The sequence below is a fragment of the Mastigoproctus giganteus genome, chromosome 9 (genome assembly GCF_048544385.1).
Source record: "Mastigoproctus giganteus isolate SK-2022 chromosome 9, ASM4854438v1, whole genome shotgun sequence".
Classification (NCBI taxonomy): Eukaryota; Metazoa; Arthropoda; class Arachnida; order Uropygi; family Thelyphonidae; genus Mastigoproctus; species Mastigoproctus giganteus.
The window spans coordinates 37,458,696-37,472,339 of record NC_143583.1 but is presented as its reverse complement, the minus strand read 5'-3'; the positions used below and the strand labels follow the sequence as shown (position 1 = coordinate 37,472,339).

Sequence of the window (13,644 nt, the reverse complement as noted above, 5' to 3'; positions counted from 1 at the left end):
CACTATAACTATTCATTTTGTAGGTACGTGAAGTCAGACTTGATCCCGCTACAGATAAATATTTCAACTTCAGTTCGAAAAAAAAAATTATAACAATATTAAACAATGAAGGTTTTTTTTCTTAATTTTAATATGTGATCCCTTACCACCAGACAATTTTAGACTGACATACTTCAGGATGCAAAGATAGTCACATAATGCTAAGAATATTAAACAGAAGGGTGAACACAGAAGGATGGAAGAAAACGTAAAAGGGTAGTTTGATTTCTGGCGGGGGGAGGGCCAAGGGCTGTAGTAGATGTGAATGTTGATAGAAAGACATCTGGAAGTGTACAAAGATGTATGTATATGCTTTATACATTTTGAAATAAACGTTTGATCGAAGTAGACTGGATTAAATTATTAAATATACTGGAAAGGAGAAGAGTGGATTGGAAGCACAGAAAGATGGTTAGTTGATTATATTAGGGTCAAGAAATGACAGTTATGGTAGGAACAAGGTGACATTAAATTGTAGAGAAAGAAAGTGGTGCTGTTTGTCTCCGACTTTATTTAATATATATGTAGAATAAATGATTGTGGAGACATTTGATAAAAGAAATATGGATGAGGGAGAGGCTTATGGGGAGGGGGGAAGTTATTTAAGAATTTTAGATTTACAGGTGATATGGTACACTGATCGCAGATTCTGAGGAAGGATTGCAAAAATTGGTTAATAAACTAAAGGAAACTTGTAACAGATTTGGGATTATAATGAATATTTAGAAAACAAACATTATGAGCTTAAAACTATTACATAACGGTTACAAATATAAAGGTTACAATCATTATATAACAATAACAACATTCTTATTATATGGTCATAATGTACAGAAAAAACAACACAGAAAAACAGATTACTAAAAATGGATACTTTCAAAAGTCAACGTGTCAAATTTTCGAAACTATTTTATGACACGCTAGTTTTAAATTCGAAGCACACATAATACTTAGTGCTACCTAGATGGACGCAGCCACAAAATGTTAAGAAATGGGGTACAGGTTGGACATCGCCGACTTTTAATGGTCTTCTGTGATCCCGATAATAACTTCTCATGAAATTAATTAAAGCCTAATGTTCAATACATAATGATTAATCGAACTTCAGAGGGGAAACACAAACCCTGGATATCTTAATAAGAAAGAGCATGAGACTCTAAAGATTGGACATCGGGTCCTTTCCAACAAAACCATCATCAGAGACGACGATGAGAGAATATATTCATTCTCTCATCATAACTACGAATATCCATTATTAGCATATTGCAAATTTTCTCGAAATAAAATTTGGTACGTTGATGTTGAGAATCACTTTCCAATATGGCAATTATTCTTTCTTAATGAAATATAAACTATATAACTAACATTTTGCTCATTTAGATATCAATACAAGGTTATAATAACCCAGTATCCTATATTTGCACGTACATTCAATTCTATTCTTGCATAATAAGAATGCCAAAGGAAAAAGTGGAATTATCACGATGATAAGAAGGAAATCGAAAGCAGCTCCTAAATATCTTATTCATCCCAGAGTTTCATTCGAGAAATGTCTGTCACCCATTCGTCAGCATTGCTTCATCGCTTTGGGACACATGATGAAAGATTACATGCGAGCCTAAGCTAATTCATTGAAGCAGTTACAAATGAAAAAATAATACTGCCGAGCAGAATCAGTCTGAAGAATACGTCTCGCACGAGAAACTGATAACCTGTAATGTGATTTTGAGTCTGGAATTTTCGATACTCCAAAATGAGGATATAAGGCAAATACTCTGAAAGCGTTACAATATTACAGCTTTAATCAGCATTACGAATAAAAAGAATATTTATGAAAAAAATTTAAAAAAGGGCGAAAATTGAAAAAAAAAAAAAATCTGAAAAAAGTTAAAAAGAAGGGATGAAAGATATTAGCTGAGAACACAAATTAAGTTCCTGAATGATCGGCAACTCGCCACATTGCAAATTGCAATATGGTGAGTTTAGAATCATTTAATAACTTTTACAGTAGCCTAGATGAGAGAAAAATCAGTTGCATCCTTAATTCAACTCAAATTAACTCAACTTAGCATTCTTAACTTAACTCAAATTAACAGACCGGCAGAATTACTTAACAAGTACAGGTCACTGTTGAAAAACGCCGTGAATTAGGGTTGAATTTGAAAGTGTCAGCAATTCTGCCCAAACACGATAGGAAGGAGTATATGATGAGAGCCTGGTCGATCAATTCGGCCCTGGAAAGATTGTGCAAGGCTCAAGGGGTAGAATTTTTTTCAGCCTGGTCTGTACTTGTTAACAGAAGGGACTGCTTCTACAGAGATGGGATACACTTAAATAGAAAGGGTGCAAGAATATTTGCTGATGCTATCGAGGTAGTGTTAGGTGGGTCGGAAAACTGCTAGATTGGGGGGATACAAGGACTAATAGATTAACAGTAGCCACTGGCAGAGGTGAAAGTGATTCATGCACTGCTTCTATTGGAAAGAGCAGAAGCCTGGAAAACAAGATGCAGGATATTTCAGAGTCTGCTGGTAGTCATTGCGGTACAAGTAAACACATGGGGTGTGTTAGGGTAGCTAAGAAAAAGAGCAGGTGCATGTATACTTGCGTGTACACCAATGCTAGTAGTTTGGTAAATACATTTAATGAATTTGAGGTATTGCTCAAAGCATCAAAGGCGGATATTGTTGGGATATCAGAGACGTGGTGTCGCACAGATATAAGGAATGCAGAACTGGAATTTGGGGAGTACAACGTCTACAGAAAGGATAGACAGGATAGGAAGGGAAGAGGGGTTATGCTATTAGTTAAGAAACACATAAAATCCAAGGAAGTGAAGCCAGTCGACATTGCTGGACAGTGCAGTGTCGAGTCAGTTTGGTGTGACATAAGCACTGGGAGATCAAAATTGAGAGTAGGAGTGTGCTATAGGCCTAATGACTCTGATGAGTATAATAAGAAACTGTACAGGGAAATAGAGTGGGCCAGTAAATCAGAGAGTCTTATAATGGGGGATTTTAATTTCCAAGATATTGACTGGAATTTGGGGGCTGGTCACTCACACACTAGCAAGGCTTTTCTGGATTTATTGGATGATTGTTTTCTACATCAGCATGTTCGGGAGGCAACTAGAGGGAGTAATACTCTTGATTTGATTATCAGTAGTGATTCTTCATGCGTTAAGAATCTGCAGATAAATGAACCACTAGGTGGCAGTGATCACAGTGTGCTGAAGTGTGATTTACTTAAAGAGGTAACTACCATTAGGGGTAAAGGGAAGGGTTATTGCTTTCGTAAAGGCGACTACGATGGTCTGAGACAGCATTTAAATTCTGTACAGTGGGACCAACTGATCATATTACCAACAGCAAATTCAAAATGGGAAGCATTCAAAGAACTTATCTTGGAAGCTACTAGGCATTACACACCAACTAAGAAATATTGTTCAAGGTTTAGGCCTAAATGGATGTCAGATGAACTAATGAGACATATGGCAGAGAAGAAAAATGCATGGGATATATACAAATTAACACGTGACACAGAAGCCTATGATAGAAAAATAGTTGATCTGTAACCAAGTTACAAAGGAGGTTAGGCAGGCGAAGGCAGATTACGAGATATCTTTGGCAAGGGATGCAAAGAAAAACAGCAAAGAGTTCTTTACTTATGTAAACTCTAGAAGCAAGGGGATGAATCAGATTGGTCCACTTGATATCGATGGGTCAACTGTTGATGATCCTGCTCAGGTAGCTAACAAACTAAATGAATATTTTGCGTGGACATTCACACATGAGGAATTATTCAGCGAGGGGAATGCCAGCGGTGTATTCAACTCTGGCAATAAGCTAGAGAATCTTGTAATAACTGAGAGTAAAGTGGAGGAGAAATTGTTGAAGATAAACACAAGAAAGGCACCTGGGGTGGATGGGATCTATCCACTAATATTAAAGGAGGCAGCAAAGGAAGTAAGCAAACCCTTAGCCATAATTATGACAGCTTCCTTGGACTCAGGAGAGGTACCCATGGACTGGATATGTGCAAATGTGACCCCAATTCACAAAGGAGGATCAAAGGGCGACACAAGTAATTATAGACCTGTTAGTTTAACTTCTGTTCCCGGAAAATTAATGGAGGCACTGGTTAAAGAAGCACTGCAGGATCATTTAGACAAGACTTCAGTTATAGCTCGGACACAGCATGGCTTTGTTAAGGGGAAGTCTTGCCTGACCAATTTGATTGGATACTGTGATGCAGTCCCAAAAGAACTGGATGCAGGGAATAACTTTGATATTATATACTTGGATCTTAGAAAGGCTTTTGATACTTTTTCACATGGAAGACTGCTGCACAAATTGGAGCAGTGTGGCATTGGAGGCAAATTGCTGCTATGGATAAAGAGGTGGTTGAGGGGGAGAACACAGAGAATGGTAATTAATGGACACTGCTCATCGTCGACTAATGTTATTAGTGGAGTCCCTCGGGGTTCAGTGTTGAGTCCATTGTTTTCTGTATTTATAAATAATATTGATGATGGTATATCAAACTTAATGTCCAAGTTTGCAGACGATACAAAATTTGGCAGGGTTGTTAAGGACACTACTGACGCTATGCTGCTGCTGCAACAGGATCTGGAAAGGTTGAGCAGATGGGCTGAGAGGTGGCAAATGAAGTTTAACATTGACAAATGTAAAGTACTACATATGGGAAACAGCAACCCCAGAGCAACGTATCAACTCTGTGGTACTACACTGACAGTGGTAGAGAATGAAAAGGACCTGGGGGTAATTGTGCAGGCAGATATGAAGTTCTCTGAGCAGTTCAGACGGGCTGCAAGAGTAGCTCATTGTGTCTTATCAATCATATACAGGAATGTTTCTAGCAGGGATAAGTAGGTAATTATTCCCTTGTATAAGGGAATAGTCAGGCCACACCTTGAGTATTGTATACAGGTCTGGAGGCCTCATTTCAAGAAGGATGTAGAGCTGCTGGAACGAGTTCAGAGAAGGGCAACAATGTTAGTGAATGGAACATAGGGTTGCTCTTACGAAGAAAGTTTGAAGTTTTGCAAATTACAGTGTCTGGAGACCAGGCACCGGCGAGGTGATCTTATAGAGGTGTATAAAGCCTTGAATGGTTTGAGCATGCTCAATGCTGATGGGATTTTGCCTGTTGCTCAGAATAATCACCTGAGAGGGCATAAATTCAAATTGAGGAAAGACAGATGTAGGATAGATGTCCGGAAATTTGTCTTTAGCCAGCGGGTAGTTGGTTGGTGGAACAGACTTCCATCCCTTATTGTGGAAGTTGATAGACTAAATAAATTTAAGGCTCAGCTAGACAGGTATTTCGAACGAACGGAGGGGTGAAGTGGAAGTTTTTTTTTTTTTTTTTCCCTGGCTGATGCTGCATAAGCTTGCTTTCTTGTCATATGCCTCTACTAATGCTAATGCTAACGTATTCATACTGCATATGGATCTGCTTATTCATTTTGTTTGTCAGCTGTTTTATTTTTATTAATTTTGTACAATTCAAAACTCCATAGCCATTTTTAAAATTCAGCCATTGATCCCTTCAGAATGGAGCCCGTGTTAACACGAATTTTTTTCTTATTTTGTACCCTACAAAACGGCTATGAATTTTTGCACATACGTTTGAAACACCTTCTATATCTTTATTATACTGTTAATCTGTGGGTAAATTCCAGGGAAAAGTAACTGCAGTCCAGCGCAACAGTTTGAATTTGGAAAAACTGAATCCCCAATCTGCATAGGCAAGTTGAGGGTTAAAAGTTTTGTGGGATTTTAATGGATTTTAGTTTCATGATTTCCACACGTTTAGGTCTGCTCTTACAAGCATATATTAAGCAAAGTTAACTGGAAAACTACGTCAGGGTATCAACGAAAAGAACGTCAGTAAGTTGCAATGTAACTGTGTTCTTTTCTGCTTTTTAAATAAGTTTCAGCCTTTTACAATCTTTTCTTATTTAATCAGGGATTTCTAATGTCACCTGTCGTCTTCTATCATGGAAGTTACCGTAACCTGTCAGTGGATTGTCGAGTGCGAGATATGATAACACACCGTCTACCTTACCGTGATATAGCATAAACTACCGAAATGGCAGCCAGGAAGGTGACACCATATTGCAAATAAATCTAATATATTGGCAACTTTTTAACGATATAGCTGATTATTTAAAAATAATCAGTTTTGTTATTAAAAGTCAGATATTACTGAAAAATTAAAGAAAGATACTAATAGTACAAATTTGGAAAAAGAATGTGGAATGACGAATCAACAATTTAGAATATTAAAAAAGGGATCATCTTAAAATTTTATTTTTAAATAAATCGATTATCTGAACGAACTGATTATCCGAACTTTACCCTAGATCACTAAAATAGTGATCAGTTTGCCGGTTTTGGAGGGGGTGAAAATCAGACTTTCCAAATTGAAAAACCATACCTGAATTTTTCCACTGGATGTTTTGCTGTAAATATTTTATCAACATGCTAGCGTAATCCAACGCAGCATGAGGTTGCATAAAACTCAATTGCAAACAGATGGATCCTAGAAGGTCTATAATAAACAGATTGGTCAACAAATTTTCAATCTTGTTTTTCGCCAGTCTTTTCAAACAATTTGTTGTTCGAAAAGACTTGCGCTGTGCTGACATATAAGAAATGTTTTCCCGGAAAAAAGAAGGAAGACAGCAGTATAAAATTACGGGTTCAGGATGCAATGATGCGAACTTCCATTAAACTTGTAAAATATTTGCTGAAATAATTTGATTTAAAAGATGTGAAAATGTTTCCGTATAAAATTCAAAATCAGCAATCCCTTCGGCATATGTGACAAAGACTTGGGAGACAACTTTTATGATAAATTTTTACAATTTTAAGAATAAAATTCTACAGTTCTCAGAAATATGTTTATAGACAAGAAGGTTCGAAAGCCATCAATGACGCGAGAAACTTTTATAGGCTTTTTTCACACCATGGCTGAGTTAGTCAGTCTCAGACGTAGATAGCAAGGATTTTTCGCCCAAAACCAGGATTTTCGTCTAGAAAAACAAGCAAATCGACTAGAGAACACAAAATTTATGGACATAATACACAGGGCATATAAGTGAGTGAGTTCTTGGGTGGCCTTAATATGAAATTTTTTTTTTAATAGACAAGGACCATTTTTATCTCCATGAGTACTTAAACAAGCACAGCATTTGAACAAAATAACGAAAACATTATGTAAATCCATAGTATGAGCTGTTTTAATTCTTAAAAAAATTAGGACAATGTTTCACAACAATTGTAAATGATGACTTATGTGAATGTCCTTGAAGAATAGTTCCTACTCCAAAGGCAAGGGATTACGAGAAAAAAAAAATCAATAGAATAGGGCATGGTTGACCACAACAAATCCAATTTTGCACGCACATTTTTGTGATCGTGTTCTTTCAAACTGATTTCTTGGATACTTCTCGAGTACCTAAACTGTGCAATTACTTTTCATGGTGTATAACCTAAAGAACAATATTAATATACACAACTGCCACAGCACTAGGTGAAAGTTTATTCCAACAATCAATTACTCTCTGACGGAAAGCGAATTTCTGCACATCTATTCTGCAACCATCATTACTTAATTTTAATTTAATTTAGTAATGCCCCCCATTAAATTTTTAGCTATAGCTTATATAGTTTTAATTTATGTCCCCTTGTTGGTGCCGTCTGAGAAAGAGCAGAGATGCCATCGGAATTTAGTTTACATAACCCTTTTAAAGCCTTATGTACTTCAATTAAATCACAGCGCTAATGGCTAGTTTCCACACCGCGAAATTTACAGAATGCCCAGTTCTTCTTTCATAAGAAGGGAAAACTGGAGTTCCTTCTGTGCACCAATTAATTGTGTTGCTCTTCTCTGCTCCGTTTCCAACATATATATGTCTTCGAAGGAAGCGCACTGGTTATAATCACCATCTCTCCCATTAGCGGATGGAAAAGGCATGAGTTCGAATCCCGTCAATGACGCAAAAAACTTTTATGGGTTTTTTTCACTCCGTGGCTGTTAATCGGTCTCAGACAAGAACGGCAAGGTTTTCTCCACTGAAAACTCAGGCTTTTCGTCCAGCAAAACAGGTAAACATCAAGAGAACACACGAAATTTATAGATGTAATACACACGGATAGTTGAGGCTGTTCTCTCGGATAACTAAAATATAATTTTTTAAAATTAATATACGTATGTTCTTCCGAAAATCACAGTTTTAGACAATGGGTTAATCACCTTTTTCCGATATGCAGAAACGTAAATCAATAAGTTCCTGTATATCATTCACAGAACCTCATGAGCTGTCCTAGAAGCCTGTTTGCCATACTAAGAGAATTTAATGTCGGAACATGCCTGCTTCATTTTCGTTCTCCACTACTTTCAATGTGCTGCCACCCAAACAGTATGTTATTCTGGGATTACTGCTACCCAAATGCGTGCAGTACCTTACATTTATTAATGTTAAAATTCAATTGCCACTTTTTCAGCTCAATTGCCTAGTTTATCTAGATCTTGAAGTAATACACAATCCAATGAAATGACTTTTAGTGGCATGCGCTGATTAACGTCCTTAACTACTCTGCCCACTTTCTTTCATAACATCTAAACTGTGCAATTATTTTTTGATGGGAGAGACGGTACCTAAAGGAAAATCTCTGCAGAGCCAGCTATAGAGGTGTATGATCTGATAGAGGTGTATAAAGCCTTGAATGGTTTGAGCATGCTCAATGCTGATGGGATTCTTCCTCTTGCTCAGAATAATCACCTGAGAGGGCATAAATTCAAATTGAGAAAAGACAGATGTAGGATAGATGTGCGGAAATTTGCCTTTAGCCAGCGGGTGGTTGGTTGGTGGAACAGACTTCCATCCCTTGTCGTGGAAGTTGATAGCCTAAATAAGTTTAAGGCTCAGCTGGACAGGTATTTCGAACGAACAGAGGGGTGAAGTGGAAGTGGTCATTTTTTATTTATTTATTTTATTTTATTTTTTTGGCTGATGCTGCATAAGCTTGCTTTCTTGCATCAAATGCCTCTACTAATGCTAATGCTAATGCTAAAATACAGTTGACGAAATGAATTAAAAAATTTCATCAATTTTGATCACCATCAATCATTCTACAGGGATTGAATGCTCCACAGTGTTGTTTCCACTGTGAAATGGTGCATCAGGACTGTGAGGGCGTCACCATTTTCAAAGACAACTACAAATCATTTCATTGGACGTAACGTTCCCATGTTTGATTATTAAATATTATTCAATTTAATAATTAAATCTCCTTTCTTAAATATTCTATATGCAATTTAAACTAGATCGTTTTTGGGGGACACTAGTTAAATAGATAAATTATTGAGAGCGTAATGGCACTCAGTATAAATCCAAGGAGTCACTGGAGAAACTGGTACATTACATCACTCTCCAGAAAATACTTTCTCTACAAAATTATTGCCGTTTGGCCTTCTAGTTCAAAATAACACACAGAACAACCTGATGTTCATCCGCAATTAATGCCTCTCAGTAAGGCCATTGTAAAAGGATTTAACGCTTGATTAAGGTGACACGTTGATAACATGAATACATCATTATTGCAGTAACTATGATGAGGCTGCTGGTAAAACAATGGAGTTATATCTCCTGAAAATAGCCATTCTTCATGATGGACAGCAAGGAGCAAAATGAGAAAACTTTCAAGAAACAAATAAGTTCAATTAGTTTGAGTTCTTAATGTCAACATAAAAGTTACCCTACTTTGAGCAAGAGATGTTTCTTATCTGTGGAACTTCAATATATATTATTCATCAAAGACTTCAAGATGAATCAAGATATTGCTATTAATAGCAAAGAAGTCTCTCGCAAACAATGGAAATATTGGAGGAAGGACAAGAAACGTTGACTTAAAGGCTTTTCTTCACTTAAGATTATACAAAGTTTAGAAGATTATACTTCTAAAATGATGCTGATGAGTCAGTTTTATGGAAATATTACGAAAAGAGATGTATAGTGTTGACAATGCTTTCCAAGCATTTCTTTTGTGTATGTGAATTAAGTTCTGTTTGTTTCTTGATGTTTTTGTGAAGGAAGAAGCAAAATATCCTCAGAAAATGACAAGTCATGGGATGAAAGGAAAAAAAAGAAATAAATGCTCGGAATGAATGAAACCCAGTTAACTATCTTTATGAAAAGAGAATCTAGTATGAAATTGTTAAATTCTAATTGTAAATGGAAAAATATTAACCATCAGCAGTTAAAAGTTTTAAACATTAAATTAATTAATGCATGAAAATAATGAGATCTCATTGATTATGAGATCTACAAGATTGCAAACTAGAAGCAATAATAAATATCTTAATACAAGCATATAAAATTATTAAATCCGACTTCTGACTTAACTGAGATGTTCATCAGTTATTTTGAAAGCTCTAAGTTTCAATCCTGTCAAAGAATTAGCGAAGCTTTCTACGGTTTGATTTTGTGCCAAGGCAACTAAGAACGTGAGAGGGGTGGGGGGGTGGGGTGTTCTGTCTGTAAACTGCATTCGTCGGTTTGCCTGTCTGCATATAAAAATTCCGATTTTCAGGGAGAGAAAACCAGTGACCTTTATAGGAAAACTCCAAATTTTCATTCTGCAAAACAAAAAACTTCACCTTGGGCACACTCAATACACAAATAGTAAAAATAAAAAAATAATAAAAAACTATATGTAGGAGGTTATTCCTACACATAAAGGGTGGTCACAATTAAAATTCGCGTATTCCGATGTATATGCAGATAAAATTAATTGAACGAAACTTTTCATTTTTGGTGGGTATGGAGTCAATGAAGAGAATACAAGACGTACATGCTCGTCGAGATGAAACACGTAAGTTTCCTGAGGGGAATATCTTGTGGCTTCCACCAAAACTGGTTAACTTGGTTCCTTTCGGAAAATCTGTCGATGCAGTGCTGTCAATGAAAAGTTTTATTCTGCACGGCCTTCACTGAACAAAAAAACCTTTTCTCTGACAACACTACGTCCACCTTGTTTCCTATCGCTAAACACTAAATAAGATGAATGTTGGCTATTCAATATGAAACTTCCACTTGCACCGTCTATTTTCCATTCTCTGGCAGAGCAGTGGATACGCTGCCCCATTCCGATTATAAAAGTCTGTAGGTTCGATTTCCGTCCCAGAGCAGTGGAATTTTTTTAGACTCTTATTTTCATTCGGGGCTAACTCAGAATGAGGTGCAAAATTCTTCCCTCCTCTGCATATAGCAAAACTAGCATAAAATAGACAATTTAGGGACTCTACAGGGTGAAATGTATGTCAGTTTACAAGAAGAGACATGATTTACCAAAAAAAGTAAATTACTGAAAACGGAAAAATTCAAGTAAACATCATGCACAGCATCGCGTTAACATTTCATAACATATGGGCTGTACTTTCAGGATTGATTCAGGACTTGTGGACTTGTGAAAAATGAAAAAGAAGTTTATATAAATATTTGTCCGATTCTGAAGGGATACGGAGCTATAGCTGTTTGAAGTTTAAAAAATGGTTGTGGAGTTTCCAGTTGTAAAAAATAATAAAACAATAAAATAATATAAGCGGACATATACCTAGTAAAATTAACGCCCACAAGTTGTGCAACACCCTGAATTAACATCTCTGATCTTGACTGTCTCGGTGTTTTCTTTAAACAAATCAATCATACGTTATTAGGAACAATAAACTATAAATATTAGAAATAATATAAAAATATTATAAAAATATAATAAAAATTATAATCAGAAGCCCTCATGGGCAACACATTTCGAGTCTTGTCATCAACGCGAGGAATTTTTATTTGGTTTTTCAACGTGGCCAAGTTAGTCGGTCTCGGGCGAGGGTAGCATGATTTTTTCTCCAGGAAACTTGTTTTTTTTTGGGGGGGGCAGCAAACAGAAAAAATCGACCACAGAAAGCGAGAAATTTACAGACAGTATACACGGAGCAATACGGCCTTGATGCTCCTAATAAAACCCTACTACAACAATAACTGTAATCAGAAGAATCGATTTATTATTATTATTATTTTTTTTTTTTTTTTGGGAGGGAGTTTCACACCATGGCCGAGTTAGTCAATCTCGTACAAGTAATACTCCTTTGTCTTTCACCTACTTCTTCTAACCGGAAATTCCGATTCAGCAAAATAACAAAACCAATCATGGCATTCATGTAATTTACAGACACAATAACGCATCGTCGCCTTAGTTCCATTGACACAAAAACAGCAAATTAAACTTCTGTAGGCGTGCATCATTATGAGCAGCTAAAGAGTAAATGAGCAAAACCTTAGTTACAGCAAAAATGTGAAGTACACTTAATATACCTATTTTAATTTTTATCACACAACCAAACTAAAGAAAAAGTTCTCAGAGTTCGGCTATGTATTGTTTATTCAATAATTATTCAGTTCGTAGAAATTAAAAACCAACTTACTGCAACTTAAAGAGCATACCAAGTGCATTCGTTGACAATCATAAGAAAAACAACTGTAAATAAAATTAGTCAATAATTTCCGTGTACTAACACTCGAAAACTCCACATAAACACTACTTGTAAGTACAGGCAAATAACCTTTACATTCGACGAAACTTATCTAAGCTCCTAATGGTCTTGTTTCAGTCACCATAAAGATAACATGCTTGTTTAACTATCGCAGTAACCTATGGAACTGCTAAAGTCAACAAATTAAATTAGCAGGAAATAATTAATTAAATAACATTCGAAATTAGTAATAAGTACAGTTCATAACTAACCTGATTGTTAGCTTGCCTAACCATGGCTGCAGTAGACCAAATTCCCTACAAAGGTAGAAGACGGAGAGCAGAAAGATAGACAAAGGGAAAAGGAGAAGTCCCGAGTAAAGTGCTGTGGCAAAGCAACATACAGATTGACAAAACCACAAAACCACAACGTCACGTGACAGTACAAATTCAGTGTATGACGACAACATGTAATTAACAACATTAACGTCAATGTACAGTTTCGAAACCACTTTTTCCAAACTCCAATGACGTGGTGATAGATAGATCTCGGATTTTATCCATTGTAATGGCTCCTCCCTCCTCTAAACCTTCAACTATACTACGACACTTAAACCAGACGGTACTGGTTTGTGGTAAGTTTATTTAAGAGAACACTAGGAAATGCAATGTCATTGAAGCAATATGCACTTCAGATAAGTTCTATTGCGGATGTCAAGTGGAACGTATTCAAGTTACCGAGTTATGTATGCAGATCTACGCTCCTTACAACAGATGTATCTGTAGTTCCAGCATACGTGCAATATATGCAAAAAACTTTTAAGTAAATTATCCACATAGAATTTTCAAGGTTTAAGCATTAGAATAAAAGAATAGACTTCCGCTGTAAGTGTACATAAAAATACGTAGGACAGAAATAGAACAAATAACCCGTAGTGCATTAAAGAAAATGACTTCGGCTGCAGAACAGTTCATAGTACCATTAGAGTTGCTTATATTTATGGCGTTGAATCGTTAAAAGAAAGAAAGAAAGGTTGAGTGTTTTTCAGAA

General features: G+C 36.3%; 1 protein-coding gene across 2 annotated transcripts in view; it reads right to left on the bottom strand.

The window, feature by feature from the left end:
- Positions 1-13,644, bottom strand: part of LOC150080151 (sodium/potassium-transporting ATPase subunit alpha-like) — a 265,285-nt gene that overhangs the window by 162,218 nt on the left and 89,423 nt on the right. The window contains exon 1 of one of the 2 annotated variants that reach the window (XM_090380962.1): positions 12,867-13,074. The exons of the other annotated variant lie outside the window; for it this stretch is intronic. Within the exon in view, the coding sequence (XP_090237088.1) occupies positions 12,867-12,890 (24 nt within the window). The 5' untranslated portion in view covers positions 12,891-13,074. Of the gene's footprint in view, positions 1-12,866; positions 13,075-13,644 lie in introns of those variants that run through there. 2 annotated transcript variants of the gene reach the window in all.